This window comes from Anabas testudineus, chromosome 1 (assembly GCF_900324465.2).
Source record: "Anabas testudineus chromosome 1, fAnaTes1.2, whole genome shotgun sequence".
Lineage (NCBI taxonomy): Eukaryota > Metazoa > Chordata > Actinopteri > Anabantiformes > Anabantidae > Anabas > Anabas testudineus.
In genome coordinates this window covers 2,650,981-2,669,417 of record NC_046610.1, presented here as the reverse complement: position 1 = coordinate 2,669,417, position 18,437 = coordinate 2,650,981, and the positions used below count along the sequence as shown (strand labels likewise).

The 18,437-nt window shown below is 41.3% G+C and overlaps 1 protein-coding gene across 3 annotated transcripts in view; it reads left to right on the top strand.

Annotated features, from left to right (window-relative positions):
- The window catches only part of lcor (ligand dependent nuclear receptor corepressor), a 61,853-nt gene that overhangs the window by 23,267 nt on the left and 20,149 nt on the right, over positions 1-18,437 (top strand). For all 3 annotated transcript variants that reach the window (XR_003298785.1, XM_026359844.1, XM_026359845.1), the window contains exons 2-3: positions 10,698-10,763; positions 15,451-15,530. Coding sequence is in view for 1 of the 3 variants with exons in the window: in XM_026359844.1 (XP_026215629.1) it covers positions 10,698-10,763; positions 15,451-15,530 (146 nt within the window). In the remaining 2 variants the exon portion in view is untranslated. The remainder of the gene's footprint in view (positions 1-10,697; positions 10,764-15,450; positions 15,531-18,437) is intronic.

Below are 18,437 nucleotides of genomic sequence, written 5' to 3'. Positions count from 1 at the left end.
CGCTCTGCCTTAACTCTGCAGACTGTCGGAGTGAATCGTGCATCGACACCCAGATGGTGATAATGACTGTAAATGGCTCCACTGTTCATCACAATCGGATTTCAGCTGTCGATAATCATACATGTCTCCTTCTCCTCCTTTTTTTAATCTTCTCTCTGCTTTAATAACATTTCACTGGCTTCACTATAATTAACAGCTAAAAAAGTTGTAAACTCTCCTACAAACAACATCCAGAGCCTCTGTCGGATTCAGTTGGCTGAACAAAACAAACTGAATATGGCAGCACAATTAATCACTAAAGTAACCATTAATACTAATAATACCACCTTTTTTGCATGAGGTTTGGTTGGCGACTAAACATTTGAACTTCGTGATGCTGGGTTTGACTTGATTTGAGCACAATGTGATGTTGAAACCTCGAGCTATGACTCAAATCTGAGTCATATGATAATTCTTAATCTTTTGAGGAAGCATAAAAATCTGTAAGTCCGAGAGAAACAGACACAGTAGAACAGTTCAATAGTAATCAATGTTTCTTCATGAGAGGACTGAGCTCACAGCGGAATCAGTCTGAATCCACAACAAGTTACTCAACTATTGATTTTTGCCTGATGTGAGAAGAACATTGTTTATAAGTGTTTGGGAATCAATTAATCATCTCTGCAAAATGTAAAACTATCAGTTCCAGCTTCTTCATACTGAGACTTCTTCACCTAATCTTGGGAATTAGGAATCATTATTTTCAGACATTTCATATCGTTGACAGCTGTGATATATCTCCGCTCGCGTGTCGGAGCGTGGCCTGAGCGAGCCGAGCAGGAGGGGAGTAATTAAAGCCAATGAATGTAGATAAAGTGGGAGTAAAAAGGGTATGAGAGGGGGAGGGGGGAGAATAAAAGGAGAAAGAAATGGAAAGAGAGAGGGAACACAAACAGAGTGTGGGAAAAATAAGTCTAGTAGAAGTAAAAAACACGAAGCTGGAGCGACGGTCAGTGAAGAGTAAAGAAATGTGAGGATGTTGGTTTGTGTTCAGAGGCCGCGGTGTGTCTCCTGCTGAAGGTCGCGTTTAATCCTCTGCCTTTGTATGTTTCCCTCTCTGTAACCCTCACACACACTCAGCAAAGAGAAAACCACAATGATCGCCCTTTGTGTGTGTGTGTGTGTGTGTGTGTGTGTGGAGCCCTCTTGTTTTCTTTCTGTCTCATTCAACATTTAAATCTCATAAGGAATTTGCCCACGTGGCCCCGGCGGGTCAAGAGGAGAGCAGAGAGGGGGACTGCTAAAGAGGTTTAGTCTGTGATCGCTTTTAAAGCAACAGAAAGTCGGACGAGAAACAACAAAAAGACGAGAAGTGAAAATGAAATCACTGCAGCTCTGGACGTGTGGACAATAACAGAGAAACCAATGAGGTTTTTCATGCTTTCCACGTTTGTTTCCGTGCAGTTTGTGTTATTGTGTTAAAAATGATGCTGCATAGTTAGAAACAGTGTCCACAGTGAATCCAGAGCAGGGGGGGGGGCACTGTGGCTCCACTGTATGTACAGTGATGCATGAGTGGAACAAACTGCGGCCAAGTCCAGGTCCACCTGCAGCTTTTGTTTCATCTGTTTTTTCCCCTCACTTCACGGTGAAAAGTAGCAAAGCTTAAATGTCAAATAAAGCTTCTCTAAAATGTTTAGGACCGCTGGAATAAGATGCCCCCGGTGGAGCTTAGATACGGTCACAGTGGACGCCTCACGTCGAGCACTCGGCTCCACTCTGCCGTTCAAAGAAAACGCGTTTGGAGCTTAACGGAGAACCTCGAACTTCACCTCGAGCTTTAATCACTGGCATTAAACGCTTAGAAAAGCCCGGCCCACACCTCCACTGTGTTTGGACACGGGGTGGAGGTGGAGGAGGGGCTGGAGGTGGAGGTGAAGGATTGAGGCTGTTACAGCTGAAAAGCCCCCCACGGTGCGTTAGGTGGCCGAGGTCCTGCCTGCACAAATTGGATTTTCTGCCCGTGTGTGTTTCTGTCAGTGACAACGGGGTTGTGTGCTGCAGCGGTGCATCTTTACTCTGTGTGTGTGTGTGTGTGTGTGTGTGTGTGTGTGTGCGCGATGCTACAGTGACTCACTGAATCTCATTAGATACCCGAGTGTGTGTCTGTTACAGTTCCAGCTCAGTGTTCGGCTCCTTCAGGCTCTTCACTTATCAAATCTACTGATTTACATGTTGTTGTTTGATCTTTTTTTTTACTCTTAAATCCAGAACAGGGTCAGTAGTTTAATCTCTGCTCTTGTCAGCATCTGCCTTAAAGCATCAATTCAACATTTTTCTTCTGCTCGAAGCCTAAATGAGATTTTTGTTTTACATTCCTGTTGACTGTTTTCTGGAGATGATTCTTTTTCCTGTTTTCTATTATGTTGTAAATGTACTGGAACTCCGTAAGAATCAGTGTTTTCTGTTATTAGAGGTTTGATCTGAGCGGATTTTAAGTCCATGTAAACTACGCTGACATGTTTCCTCCACCAGGAAACATGATGCATGAGAGAGTTTTAATAAAACGTGTATTAAAAACGATGCACGATTCCGATTCTGGCACATTGAACAGATCTTTAAGTTTTTCTTTGACACGTTTCTTCGTTGCTTTGCTGACGGTGTTTGTTCCTTCTGACTTTTGCTGCACTTTAGAACAGTGTTGTTGTAAAACCTGCTTCGTGCTTCATCCTGTGGGGTCAAAACGTTTCTCAGCGGATTTCACTTCAACCTGTTCTCTAGATTTCGTTTTCATTTGAAGGCACCTCACGCTTCCACAAACTGTGATTGTCAATTGTTTGTTGATCATTAACACACAGGTTAGTGGTTGAGCTCCTGTCTCAGGTCCTGCTGTGGTAGTAAAACTGTTAGGGGGATCAAACCCGTGACCTTGCAGGTGTAGGATAATCTACGACCTGCACCACCGTGTTGTCTGTTGTGCTGCTTCCTGATCCCTGTAATACAGTTTCATCCTTTTAGAGAACAAACAGCTGATTGGCCACATCATGAAGTTGTGAATGCTGCAGGACACAGTGGCACACACCACGACAATCAGCTCAGCTAACGACATTAGATGTTAGTCTTGTTAGCTTTCCATCGGAGCCCGGATGTTTCTCATTTGGCTGAAGAACGCCTCATTTGTGCTGTGGCTTTTCTTTTCTTTTTTTACACTGTGGGGCCATTATGTCTCTCTCTGTTGAGAAAATGTTAATTTCCATCATCAAATCCCCTCCTCCCTTTGCAAAGAACTTGATCGTAATTACCAGCTGAATCCTGGGCTCAGAGTCTCCGTGTTACGAGATAATGAAGCGGACAAAAGCTTCGGTTTCACAGCTCTTTGTTGCTAACGAGAAGATTCGGCGTGTGATTGTTGACTCTTTTGCCACAGAACTTTCCCACAGTGCTGCTTTCAGCGCTGAAACTTTGCCACGTGCCCAAACTACTCTGCCTCACACGAAGCATTGGGGTCCTGCAGCGATGAACTGGGATCAACGGCCCGAAACAATCAGCTCAGAGAGTCTGTGGAAGCACGCTGCTGTGAAACTGATGCACACTCGACGTGCTTTCTCACAGATGGTGGAGGTGTAGTTATAGCACCCATGCTACAAAAACAGAAGCATATTTTCTCACATCTGATTATCTGTCTGGCAGTGCAGATAGGTTTGGTTTTATTGGGCCAGGTTTGGAGATTTGTGATTTAAGGTTTTCAGATTCAAAATGGAGCCAGTCTACCTGCACCAGCTGTCGCTCTGACACGACTTTCCCTACGGGGGGGGGGCAATAAAAGAGAGAAGGAACCCCAGATCAGTCAGACTCAACCTGAATATACCTGGAGACAGCGCTGCTCGATCCAGATTGTTGTTCACCTATGAACATCCTCGCTCAGTTAAAGAGCCGCTGCAGCGTAAAACGGAGCCAAATAATATTACTCACTTATATCGAGTACGTGAGAAGATTAGACAGAAACTTTCTGTGCAGCCTGTAGCAGAGTCAGTTCTGCAGGTCAGTGACGTTCACTCTGTCTGTGCAGTAAACTACCAATCGCTGCTCCACCTGCCGATTGGGGGAGTTAACAGGTGCTGCGTGCACTACACCGGCGGTGGGCAAACCTGGTCCTCATAGGTTATGAATAGTTGTAAAACAAGCGGTGCAGTGGCCCCCGAGCGCTGGAGCTGGCCACACATTTAAGATGGCTGCAACTTTACTTATTAGACATGAAGTGATTTCAACTTGAAGCAGCTGGGAGTGGTTGAAAGACGAATGGAAGCTTTCGAACTGTGCTACACGTCCTCTTGGATGCTATTTCTCGTTAATCAATACAAATTAGACAAGATATGATATCCATTGAGTTTTAAGAAGCCAGTTGAGCCTAAACTTCCTGTGCCAACTATTGGTGGTAGCCCGTAGGTGAGGCGACAAAACAAGACTCAAGGCCAGAAGAATGATTGCAGATCACTGACCTTTATTAAAAACCTCTTTTCTCTCCTCTCCTGCAAAATAGTATTTTCTATTCTTTTTTTCAAACTGTGAATAATTTGTCTAAAAAGAATTTAAAGAGGTCAATAAGCACAAAAACTAGTTACCCACTTCTCAAAGAATCACAAACTGTCATCATTTCATTTATTTGTTCTCTTGTTGACTGTGTGACATTAATTTTCCGTAATTATTCGCGTTTACGACCTTGTAGTGGAATGAAAACCTCTCACAGTCACAGGGAGAGGAACAATTATTGACCATAGAAGTGAAGCAGGAAAGGAGGCAAGTTTAAAAGAGTCCCATTAAAGGTCTGAACGTGCTTGAATAATGTAGAAATAATAAAAAAGAAGGAAGGATAAAAGATCAAGTCGAGTGTAGTTCAGGCTTTCATGGCTGTTTTGTGCTCTGACATACGGTGCAGTGACAGGAAGTCACAGTAAACAGAACCGGGAGACTGACCCATTCACATCCATTAATACATGTTAGATATAAAAGATGCTCCAGTTAAAACCTGGTTCTGATCTTCCACCTACTAACTAACGTTTATTTGTTCAAACTCTTCTCTCCTCTAGATATGAAACAATGCACCAACTACTGCTCTTCTCTGTAAAACCCTGGTAACTCACCAGCTTTACCAAACACTCCACCAATAGACACCTGCAAATGCACTCGTTCCCTGGCGCAGACGCACACATCTCTCCTTTAATTGTTTCAATTTGCTTCTTGTTAGCACCTTCATGCATCTGCACATCCTTCCCTTCTCGCTTTGTTCTCCAGCTGAGAGAGAGAACATGCAAAAAAACAGTATGGGGGGAAACAGGACGTGTGTGTGTGTGTGTGTGTGTGTGTGTGTGTGTGTGTGTGTGTGTGTGTGTTGCAGATCAAATAGCAGTAAAATCTGAGCAGGAAGCCCAGAATCCATAGCAGAGAGCCTGCGCAGAAAGGTAATACTTTGAAATATGTCCAGGTGCCGTCAACAGGAGCGAAGCACAGAGGGCGAAAGGAAGCGCAGAGGCCATTTTCGTCCTCCTTCCTGCTCTCCACCACATAATGAAATAATTAGATAATTAGACGAGTAATTGGGATGATTTTTTCCTCCCGCTGTGACGTCTGCTTGGCTGCAGAAATGAGCAAAGTGAGCAGAAAAGGGAGCTCAGATTTAGAGCAGCGCCACACCCGTCACCCCGGTGCATTATGGGGGAACGGGAGCCCGAATTTGCCTTGACCAGTTGTTGCATCTTCAGCATTGGAAAAGGATTCGTTGCACAGGCGCAGTCGTCCGTCCGCCGAGCCCCCTTCTCTTACCTAAGCCGTGACAGAACTGGGAACAGCTCCACGCTTTGGGAACATAATGTAAAACCTCCAAATCCACATTTTGTGACGGTGTCTATTGTTGATTGACTTTCTCATGAGGCACCATCCAATTTTGATTGCTTTTACTGTTTGTGCTGCGTTCACAAGCGTGCGTGCGTGTGTGTGTGTGTGATACTGGTGTGTTAGTCACAGAAAATAGCTGCCAGTGCACATCAGCATCCTTTGAGCTCATCACCGGATACTTCAGAGAGAGATGAGATAAGATTAGGGACTTGCTTTCCAGAGAAGCTGTCTGATTGAATCGACACACCACATTTAGGTCGTGTGTGTTGTTGTTTTTTATGTACGTGTGTTTTGTTTGAGTCTTTGTGTTTGTACCACGCCTTTGGTCAATCATGCACATTTTTACTATATTTATTTACCTCCTCTCTCCACACACACACACACACACACACACACACACACACACACAGCGTGTCCTAGAGAACAAAGAGAGCGAGCAGTGATTCACAAACACCACAGCAGAGAAAGATCAACACAATCTTTTTTGTCTCTGCAGGAAACAAATTTCACTCGTTTCTGAGCAATTTCTCTTTTAGTCTGTGTGAGAATAAATACAAATATGGAAACCTGTTTACCAAGAGTCACGTCCACCTCTGGTATCATGTGTGCTCTGCACTGGGTTGATACAGGATGTAAGAGTGTGTGTGTGTGTGTGTGTGTGTGTGTGTGTGTGTGTGTGTGTGTGTGTGTGTCAGCACTCAAACATTCTTGCTTTCCAAGAATTTGAACTTGAACAAATCCACAAATGATTTCGATGTGAGCATTGCTTTTCTAATCTTACTGCTTGTTGCAGCCCTGAACTCTGGTTTCAGGAAGATAAATTCAAATTGGGATTCATTACTGTTTCCAGGCAGGAGAGAAAAGTTGTTGTTGTTGGTATTTTGACTTTACAGAAGCTTTTAGTGCAACTCATAGAAAATAGATTGAAATCATTTTTTGCTCAATCAGATTCGGTTCAGTGATGTGTAGTAGTTCCGTAGAGGAGAGAGTTCGAATAAATCCCTGCAGCAAATGACTTCCTCGTTCTCGGTTCACAATTCAAGTTTGGACATTTGCTGTTTGTAATTGGATTAAGATGGATTATTAAGATACGCTGCTAAGGAACCAACACAACAGAACACGCACAGCTCCATCGATGGCTGTGATAACTGAGGGTTTCATCAAGTTTGCATGTTGCACTTCATTATTCCATCTGTTTTTTTTCTGGCTTGCTGATAAAGAAAAGCGTCAGACTTTCCACTGTAATACAGTTTAATACAAAGGAGAGTTCCTCTGATCCAGATTCACCCTGACCTTTGGAGATAACCCTGATAAGAAACTGGTCTCGTCCAGACGTCTGTGTCCGGTCTGAGGTGCTACGTTTACTCGGCTTGTTGATCTCACCCGTCTCTCCTTTACATGTTGTCTCACTTCCTCTTCTCCTAAACCCACGCCTCTGTTAGGGTTAATTAGGTATCGATTGTTCCTGTTCAAGGGCTTTGGTCATACTAAATTATTAATGCTCATGCAGCACTATTTATAGCTCAGGTCCAACGGTCGCAGCTGAGCTAAAGGTTGGTCCCCGGCTCCCGTGCAGCTTCCTCACCCTCTCGTTTTCCTTCTCCCTCACACTAATTCCTCTGCTCCCCTCAGTTCCTTTTCCACGGCTGCTCGGGATGTTGCAGAGATGCTGTGTCTTCACTCGCTTGTGTGCGTCTGTGCTTTGATTTGACAAGCGTACCCTGAGTGGGTATGTGTTTCGTTGTAGTACTCGCTGGATTTCCCTGTTGGCATGTCTGCACTGAGGCGTGTAGATCTCTTCTTCCCATTGATCTCTGCAAGTGCCCGACTGATAAACGCGTCAGACCAATTCCTGCTCATAGTAGTGATGTAGTACTGACGGTAGCGAGTCCCACCCCTCACACGGCCGGCGTTTCTGTGTTTCATACAGTCACACAACACTAATAATCAACATAAATCTTGTTTCAACATCTTCACCGCCCCGGTTTCTCTCACATGACTTGCAACGTGTTTTTTTACAGACCAGTATTGAGTTACTATATTTTCTCAGAGAGAAGAAAATAACTCTTGTTGTAATTAAGACTATAAAATGAGACCAGGGTCTATTGATGGTGTAATAAACTCAGTGTGTGTGTGTATATATATACACACTTACTCAGAAAGGCAGATTCCTTCTTTACATGTTCTTTATGAAGGCAGACAGAATGAGTGGGGGGGGCTCTATGTTCTTATGCATTTTCCTGGATGCCTGTGTGTGTGTGTGTGTGTGTGTGTGTGTGTGTGTGTGTGACCATGTCATGTGTGAACGCTCTCGGGCTCAGCCTGTTGACTAACTGACCTACATTTCTGAGCTTTTTGCTTCTCCTCCCTCAGGAGACTTTGTCGCCATCATCTCATCTGAACCCGTCACATCCTCGGTCTCGTCCGTCCAGCCGTGGGTTCGTCCTCGTGTCCTCCACTGCGCGCTGGCTGTAGCTGGAGATGCACTCGTGACCGACTGTCCCTTTAAAAAATGAAGCCACTCTCAGCGTCCGTGTAACTTTGACTCTCAGCAGTGATTTCTCATTGTGCAGCGCTAATAATCCCCCTCCCTTCCCCTCCCCTATTCTCACTTGAAAGCCGAGCTGAGTTTCTGCATATTAGCGGCTGGGAAGGAGGGAAAAATTGAAGCTTTTGAAAATTCTTTGAAGCTTCTGTTTTTGGTTATCAAAGCTGCCTTTGTTGGCCACATGAATTTTGCATGCGCAGGTTTACGGGAACTTTATGTATAGAGTGCTGCCACAGACATACGCTGTATTAATTTGAGTGAGGAGAGAGTGGGGACGAATAGGTTTAGGTGTTTTAGGTGTTTTTCGGTCTTTTAGGTCTATTTGTCAGTTTTTAATCACCAAAATTAAAATTTAAGCTTATTTAACATTGAAAGTTTGATTTCCGCTTCTGTTTTGAATCTGGATGTAGATTTTCTCACTGAACTGAACCAGAACAAGCGACTTTTAAAAAGTGGCAGCAGTGAAAGGTTTGGATGCTTCGTAGAAACTGGAACTGCGTTTGGTGATTGGCACTGATGTTATGAGTCATTTCAGTTCTTGTCTCTGTTTAATCAGAGAAGCAGGGAACTAGATGACTTGTGTGTTGTTCTGTAAAAGCAGAATCATCCCAGACTGTGTTGACGGCTGAAGCAACAATGTGTGTTTTCTTCATCTTCAGTGTTTATTTCAGTATCGTGCTGACTCAAATGTCACTACTGTGCAGTTCTATGGCTGCAGTTTGCACGTTCCTGCACAAACCCCGGAAAGTCTGAGCTAAAGTCTATGAAATCCTTCATGCTTCATGTTTCTCCAGTTTTCTAATGTGGCTTTGTCGTGGACAGCAGCTAATACTTCATCTCTTTGGAATATAATCCAACACACTGAATTAGGAGATGGACAGTTCGATGAAAAGTTAATGGTTAAGGTCGGATCACCTCAGTCCTCTGTTTTAATGTGATGACAAAACATCCCATAATATATATGATAAGTTTCTGTTCATTGAAGTTGGGGGACTGTTTATAAAAATGTCAGCACTTTAACCAAATAGTCACAAGTTCAAACTCAAAATGTGCCGTCCTACCACTGAAATCGTCTCACGCCCTGCAGCCATTACAGCAGCATAAACTGTCACATAAAAAACATATTCATAACCAACCAGACTTCTTCCATTACCAGTTACTGGACTGAAACCTATAAAAACAAAGCCGCAGTCCTTGCATCTTTGACCTCGTTGCTGAGCTGAAGTGGTGTCGTTGCCGTCACGAGGTCGACCGTAATGATTTTATAACAGAGGAACACATTTCCATGCAGGCTCTGGATCATCAAACTGGTTTATTCCTGCAATGTGAAGTATTTGGCCACAGACCTTCATCCTCAACAATGAAACAAGTGAACAACACTTGAACTTCGTGTGTGTGTGTGTGTGTGTGCGCGCTCCGTTAACCTTTTCCTTCATGGCTAAAAATGCACTCGCACACATTAACACACACACACACACGTGTCTTTGTCTCCGTTTCTCTCCGTCTGCCTCCGTTTCCATTTAATGGAGGATAAGGTGGGGGTGGGAGATGGGGGGAGGTGGGTCAGGTTGAAAATTGCAATATGTATTTATGTTTCTCTGTATGCAGTTGCCAAGCAACAGGAGAACGAGGTATTTACAGTCAATATAAAGTGAGTGACATTAGCTGGGTTGTATTAGAGGTAAAGCGCTTATTTGCTTTAAGAGCTGAGAAGAAAGACGAGGGTGTGTGTGTGTGTGTGTGTGTGTGTGTCTTTTGTGCGTATTGCCTTCCGCACCCAGTCTGTACAGGCATGTGTGCCTCTATTATGTGTATATGCATAATAATCACTCACCCGGCTTTATCTTTATAGATATGTTGGGATCTGTTTGTGTGTGGCCCTGTGCAATTGTAATAATAAGAGTAAGTGTGTGTGTGTGTGTGTGTGTGGACAAAATGTAATTTATTAGTTTTTGCAAATATAAAATCATGTTTATTTAAACACGGTTTTTGCAGCTCTTTTATTATTTTTCATGTTTGTCTCTCATCGCTGCTGCTGCTGCTGTGTGCATCAGCAAAATGCGCCCTGTGGGAAAACCACTTTGTCACTTATGTTTCTCGCCCTTCCAAGGACAAAGTAACTGTTCAAAAACCCTTTATGATATTTGGGTTGTATAAATATTTTATTCTGTGCGCTTCACAGTTTTTTGTTTGTTTCAGCGGCCGTCACGTGTTGGTTTGATGGTAAACATGTCAGCCATCATTAACGTTACATCTCGTCTCTTTTTCTCTGTCACAGGGTTTGAAAGCATCTTGGAGGGTTTGTTTGGGCCGGGACTATTCAAAGATATCACTCTGTTCCAAGGTAAACATGCACAAACACACAAACCCACAGCTTCATACAAAAAAAGTCACTTTTATGATGAAACTTTTCTCTTTCAAAACAAAATTACAAAGTGATTTAGTTCAACGAGAAGCTCTAAAGATGAGCTGAAATAAATCGATAAACAAATCAATAAGAGAGAGATTTGTTTTTTGCAACAGTGGTTTTTACAAGGACCGGACTGATTTAGATTTTCTGTCAATTGCCTTTTATATTTCACCTGTGAGACGGAGCCTGTAGGCAGGATTTTATTTGTTGCAGCATCTGATTTATTGCTTACTGTTTGAGAGATAGTGTGGATGTCATAAATAAACAAGACTGACAATAAGCAAAAGAGCATCTCCCCAGCCACTGATCTATCTTCAAGACATTTTATTGCCACGCATACATCCAGAATTTAGCATACTGCCAAACCTGCTTAGGCAACATAACACGATTAACTGTCTTTGTACAACAGCCAGTTTAATTTATGCCAAAGTCAGGCAGAAAAACAGAGACAGATGTCACTAAACAGAGGGAAAACTACCCACAGTCTGGACCTGGAAGTTTATGAAGGCGGTTTCTTACTGGTTTCAACCAGGCAGAGATGGTCACTTAATGTAGACCTGCAGTACGCGGCGCATACGCTGCTTCCTGCCAACAGTCTCTCGATGCAGTGCTTCTGTAAGTGTTTTTATGACGGAATTACCACGAGCATCTCTGCAGCTGTCGCTGATTATGCAAAGTGATGACAATTATTGTTCGTACGTCTTATAAGAAGCAGTGAAAGGGATTTTTTTTGTCTCTGCCTCTGAGAAATGAGGTCAATGTGCCGTCCTGGAGTCATGTGACCTCCCTCCCCCACCAACTTATGGCATTTTTAGAATACTTCTGGCTCGTCGCCACCATTTTCACTCATGCATTATACTTTGTCTCACACACACACACACACACACACACACACACACACACACACTCAAAGTAAAGCAGGGACATTCTTCTTTATGTGAAAGCTCTGTATAAAATTATACACACAGTTTTCTGAAATGTGCACAGACAGTGACGTTACATCTTGTAAAAAAATCTATTTATGACCGTCCTTCATCTACTTGTACGTCAGTTATTAGTGGATTTCCTGGATTTCATAATCCTGCGTTGCCGCTCCATGTGTGTGAACGGGCACATGCATGTTGCCTCTGCAGTTTTTACCCTTGATCCCACTGACTCTGCTGTTGACCAAACTTTTTCATAAAATCACTGATGCTGACCACTTAGTGAGTCTGGTTCAGAATCCCTTTGACAAATACAGAAATTTCCAACTTTACCAAATAGTCTCGACCATTAAAACTCTACTTAAAGCAAAGGGCGAAGTGTGACATACTTCTGTTTCTGTTTCTGTGGATGCAGCGAAGACTTTGACACTAATACAGAAAATCACTTATTGAAGTATAAGTATCGATACCACAGTGTAAAAAGACTTTGTTGCAAGTAAGATCCTTGTATTCATTATGTTAAATTAACTTAACAAATACTTCATATACCAGAAGTAAAAGTACTCTTTATTGGATTCTAATTATCGATGCATGAATGTATTTATTTATTTTTTTATTTTGCAGAATTTATTTTAAACCTGTAAATGTAAAACGTAGTGACGTTAAAGTACGTTTCCCTCTGAACTGTAGTTTACTTCTCTTCTCACACTCAGTCGTCATACAAATGGTGCAGCACCCCCCCCCCCCCCCCCCCCCCCAACCAGTCGTTCCATGTTGCTTAAGTCTGATTCGTGCAGCTGAAATCTTTACACAGATATTTAGGAAGCCAGAATGCTGTACAAACAGTTTTCTTATTAATTAAGACTCATGAGCAGAAACTCAAATGCTTAAGGATTGATTGAAACAGAGTCTGTGTCTGACTGAGAGGGTGGGGGGCACTTCAGCAGGGGGACTGGAACTGTAAGTGGCAGAACCACAGCTCACCTGTTATCTGCTGTACGTCTCACAGGAAGGTGAAACATCAGTCATCTGTAAAACACTTCATATAAATCAAGTGATGTGAAGATGTATTTTAACTGATGTTATGAAATTATATAGAAGATAATCATTTAGTTGTTGTCGTAGTTTTTAGTGGTGTCGACCTGCTGCAGTGATGGAGACATGCACGGAGGATGTAGTCACAGGTGCATTACAGTAAAACACTTCATTCAGCCATTGTGACGGTTATTCTTCCTATACAGGAGCCGTAGGCGAGACAATCTGGGTATAGACGGAGGCACCTGGAGCTGATGCTGCGCTGCTGTAAATCCCTGCCCTTCCTCTCTTCTCCTTCGTGCTTCTTTGTTCACTTTATTATTTCTTACATTCCGTATCTCACCCACGCCGTCAGGACCGATTATACCACATTATTTTAAGTTTTCCTGTTGTCGCTTTCCACCCGGGATACAACAGTCATTGTGGATCATGTTGAGTGCAGCCTGATGTGTAAAAATGTTAATATCATCTAGTTGAGATTAAAAGCTTCGGCACAATAAAGTGTGTAAAAAGTGAAGTTCGATCTAAAGACAGATTTTCATAGTTAAATGTCAAGTGAAGTCATGAAAATGTTCCACCATCCTCAGGCCTGATGAAACACTTTCAAGTCGGCTTCAGCTTCTTTTCTTAGCAGCTGAAAAGGTGACATTTTGGAGATTCTGATCTGACATATACTGTATGTTCACAGAATATTCGGACCATATTGATTTTGCTCTTGTGTTTCTCTGTTCGCTCTCTGTGGAGCTGACTCGGCTGTCTTTTTTTTTTTTTTTTTCTCGTCCTGTCTGTAACACACTCCTCGTTTCCTCCAGTGCTCCCTCTTTCACTGCGTCTCTCTCTCTTTCTGTATACGTTTCTGTCACTCTGTGGTTTCAAACTGAGCTGAAGGTTTTTAAAGGAAGTGTAGCGCCATGGCAACAGCTCAGCTGTAACCAAGTCGGCAGCAGTCTCCTCTCTCACTTTTGCTCTGTCAGATCAGAAGGTAGAATACATTTACATTTTGAAGGATGAAGACTCGTGTGTGTGTGTGTGTAACCGGCAAAACTACACGATACTGAACCTGAACTGACAGTTGGCATCTTCAGAATCATGTATATGATGCAGATATAAGCATCTAATCAGATATAAGTAAGAAATGCTGAGGCTGCTGATTGTTTTGAATCTATTTTACACTTAAACACTGTCTTTTTCTTATAATACTGTAAGAATAGTTTTTGTACGTTGGCTTTGGATTCAGCCTTCAACAGCATGTGACAGTTCACCAGTTACAGAGCAGATGTACCATCTTTTTATTTTCAGTAATTATAGATGTATGAAAAAGTTTGGGCACACCTATAAAGTGCTCCTGCAGTAAACAGACATTAAATATTAGCCTTTTTTCAAATTGTAATGCATAATTCTAATTTAAGTCATAGACTTTCAGACCACAAATGATAATACTGCAGCTTTAGGTTAATGAAAGAAACTGCATGATACTTCTCTGTACTGTAGTTACTACTATACTATACACTGTATAGGAGAATTAAGATTATTTGGGCTCTTCATGATGACACTCCTTTAATATATCTGAGTTCACTCAGATTTCATATTTGCCTACAGTAAAAGTTCAGTGATTTAACTACAGCATCGCTCCATTTGTAGGAGGCCGAGCGGCTTTATTACAGCGTGGAGTGTCTCTTCTCACAAACAATCACTGGCCTTAGATGTGTATGCTCATTAGTGACAGCTGAAACAAGCTGCCACTTGGTTCGTTTGTGGTTTTAACCACCAAATGCAGCCTCAGCAGCGCCTGTAAAAAAGAAGTTGTTGCTGAATACACTGCCCATTTTGCCAACTTCAGCATCTAAACTCTTAATCCCGGCTCATGTCCGAACTAGGCTTTATTTTAGCCAATTCTGTCCCTTTTAAATATGCCTGGACTCTTTAAAACAGTTTGATATCTGTAGCTCTTTATTTCTTTTTATATTGTACGTGTCTAACTTGTTTTGTTTTTTAGCACCTTTAAAACCAAATTAACAGTAAATTAAATGACTTACCTGGGGCTCTGATTGGGAGAAACGACACAGCTGTAGTAGCAGAGACAACAGCAGTGTGGCATATTCGGTTTTATGAGCTGCAGCTAACGGAACTACCAGGAGACAGCCGTGAATTTCTTCATCTCATTGAACATAGAAGAAAATAACAGTCTTGGAAAGTGGTAATTAGTTCCTCACAAATGGGGCTTTAGGGCAAGAATACTTAAACAGATGTTTACATGAACTCGTGCACAAGCAGAAGCACTTTAAATAATTCAATTCAACTTTATTTATAAAGCACTTAAAAAAAAACAGTGGACCAAAGGGCTGAAAAATAAAATAAAATAAAAAGCAGGCGTGGTTGGTTTTTATCCAGCATATTTGACATGTTTAAAATGAGTGTTCACTGTAATCATTAATCTAAGTTAAAAGTGAATAACTGTACCTGTAACCTGAAAATCTGAGAAATCTGATTATGCTGCCAGAATTCTTTATCCACATTTTTTTTTTTACTTAATCCTAAAGTAAAACCCACATATGTGTCTAAAAGGTCGACTGAGACAATACGTTGGATGGTTTGTAATAAAAGTATGAATTGCAATTAGCCAGAATTTAACCCTTTGCTCTTTGTCTCCCTCTTTAATCCAGACTGCGAGCCCGAGCAAGTGTCTGACTGGTCCTTTGACGAAAACTGTCTTTTCTGCTGCTTAAGGCGTGAGAAAGTCAAGGTAAGGCACACTGCTAAGTTGTGTTCTCTCCCTGTCAGAGAAAGTAGCGTATAACTAAGCGACTTAAATGCCATAACTGTAAGAAACATGTGGGTGTTTCTGTTTTCATTTCACAGCTTGAAGGTCCTCGGTTCAAACTGACTGGGCTCTTCTGAGTTGAAATGGGTTCTTTCCTGCCCAAATACTGTAAATGCATGTTACGTACAGTATTAGCAGAACTACTGCTGAGAAGATGAGGGATACAAAAATAAAACAAGGATGCAATTTTAAATTACTTGATTGTTTTACATAATAAGAATAATTGAATAACAAATAACTAGAAACCAGTGTATTGTAACTCTACTTCATTTATACATTTACAATACTTTATTGTATTTAATTTTACTACAAAGTAAATTATATATATTATATTTTTTGACAACTGTTCAGTTCTAACATCTCTGCAGGACAATATTAACAATAATTACTTTTAAACTTGACAATATATTTTGACTAAATAATAATAATAGATTCATTTCAGGCTCACCAACTTTCAGCAGCAAGGAAGGGCGCCCATATGTAGCCTGAAAGGCAAGACCCAGGGCAACAAACAGTTAGTAAAGCATACAGCATGCTGGTTGTTATAGGTCATTAAGCTTGTTCCTTTGAGCACATGGTAATAATTGTCAGCAACTCAGATTAGTGCATCAACATTTTTTACACCTCAAATCTTCTCTCGTCTGCGTTATGGCGACTGGACAGTTCGAACAGTGGGTCTCATTTACTCATTTATTCCTAAAAGAAGAAGAATTGTGAATTGTGACATTCACAAGTGTTTTGTTCTGAAGTTCTGAACATCATGCTTACGCATTCTTCATGGTTGTGCAAAATAAATGGTTACTGCAGTTCTGTTGATTCGGCTGTTGACAGTAGACCAAAAACAAAAATAGTATGTAAAATAAATGTATGATAAACCTGAAGCTTAGCTTTATTTAACAAATATGGATTCATTTGATAGTAACTACAATTTTAAAATTAAAGCTGCAGGTCGACAGTCTGGTTGTGAATAATCATATAAATTTCAAACCACAGCCATGAACTGTGCAGCATTTGATACCTAAAATAAAATTGAAAACTGCTGAATTAAATATAACAATTTGGACTATGTACAAAATAACAAAGCCCAAAAACATAGAGAAACACTTTCACTACCGTTGTGTGTATGATAAATTGAGAGATCAGAATATTTCATTCCGATGTTGCAAAAATACTGCAAAAATGTGAATCGTTGTGCATTTCCATAGCACTTATCTGTGTATGCTCTGAAGAATAGCAGCGTAGGATGCTTCCTATCTTCTGTAGCACCTATGCTACTTTTGTGAAGTAATTCCTTTCACACATTTGGTGATTTTGTCTGCTGCCATTTTTGAGCTCTGTGTTGAAAGCTCATCTTTGTCTCTGCCTCCTCCTCCTCCATACTTGTTATTGGTGTTGTTCAACCATCATGGTCTTGACCTCAATTTAGCTTGTGAAAGGGACACGACATAATGATTTGAAGGTGTGTGTGCGTGTATGCGGAAGGAGGAGGAGGGTGGTGATCGGAGCAGAATAATAATGAGTTTATTGAACCAACTACTACTTAATACACACATACAGTATATTCTGCATATCCACATACATACCGTCGCCTGATTATTCTGCAGCAGAAAAAGCATTCATGTGATGCAGGCACTCGCTTGTACAGGTCTCGAATGCACTGAAAAACAAAGAACAAAAAGAGCAGTGTTTGTTTTCAGACATGGGTTTTGTTGTACTCACTCTAGTAGCAATTATAATCAACACTGAATACAAACTAATTCACTAAAAACTAGAGAAAACACACATGCTATGTTTGATAGGAAGCAGTAACTGCAATAATGTCTTAAAACTTGTGACACAGTTTAATGAAAACAAAACTTCTACTGTATTTGTTGAATTTTGCTTTTTCTCTTATGTCAGTCTCAGGAATGTAAAATTGAGCAGTGAATCATAGCACTATGATGCTGACGAGAAACAGAACCTTACTGTACTTAAAAAATAGCTCTTTCATGTTGTATTTGACCATAAATTTCAGACCAAAGCTTCATTTTACAAAACAGTGACGTGTCTCATTGTGAAGTCTGTTTTTTTATTTTTTTGCTCAAGTGTCATAAAACTTTAGATGTTCAAGCTTTTCATTTTTGTTTTTATGAGTTGCAGCAGTTCTTGTTCTCTTCCTTCTTTAGTTAATTTGTATTTCACTGGACAGGTAGAGTGGTTTAGAGGATGTTTGCCATCAGCGTCTTTATTTTTGCCGTGTGATGAAACAAGGGAATAAGGCAGCAAAGGAGGAAGGGAAGGAAGTTAGGAGGGGGTGTTACTTCCTGTGGCAGTCACTTGTTTTTCAACTTGACTCTCATCCAACCTCTGAGGTCGGCCATCTGTCTCCTAAAAACATCCCTGCTTCACCACCTCCCCCTTTCATCGACCCCCATCTGTCTTTCTCTGTCTGCCTTCCTGCTTATACTAAAATCATACATCATGCTAACAGCGCACAGTTACTAAAGATGCAGCTTGAACGGAACAAAAAAAATCAATTACCACTGCAAAATCAATTAAACAAAGCCAAGCAGGAGGTTATAGGTTGCAGGTTACAGGAGCTCGTTTTACCAGTACGGTTGGGCTGGTCAATAATTATGTTTGCCACTCACAGTGTGCAAATCATGACACAAATAAGACAATTTGCAGCAGCCTTAATTGTATTCCTCTTATCACTCAATACAATTTTCATCTTTTATTCATCTGTTAGGACTTGAAAGCTCTCTCTGTTTCACTGTTATTACCCTCAGCTTGTTTGTGAAATACCAAAGGAGCTTCAGTAGGCGGAACCATTGATTCATTGATCTGAAG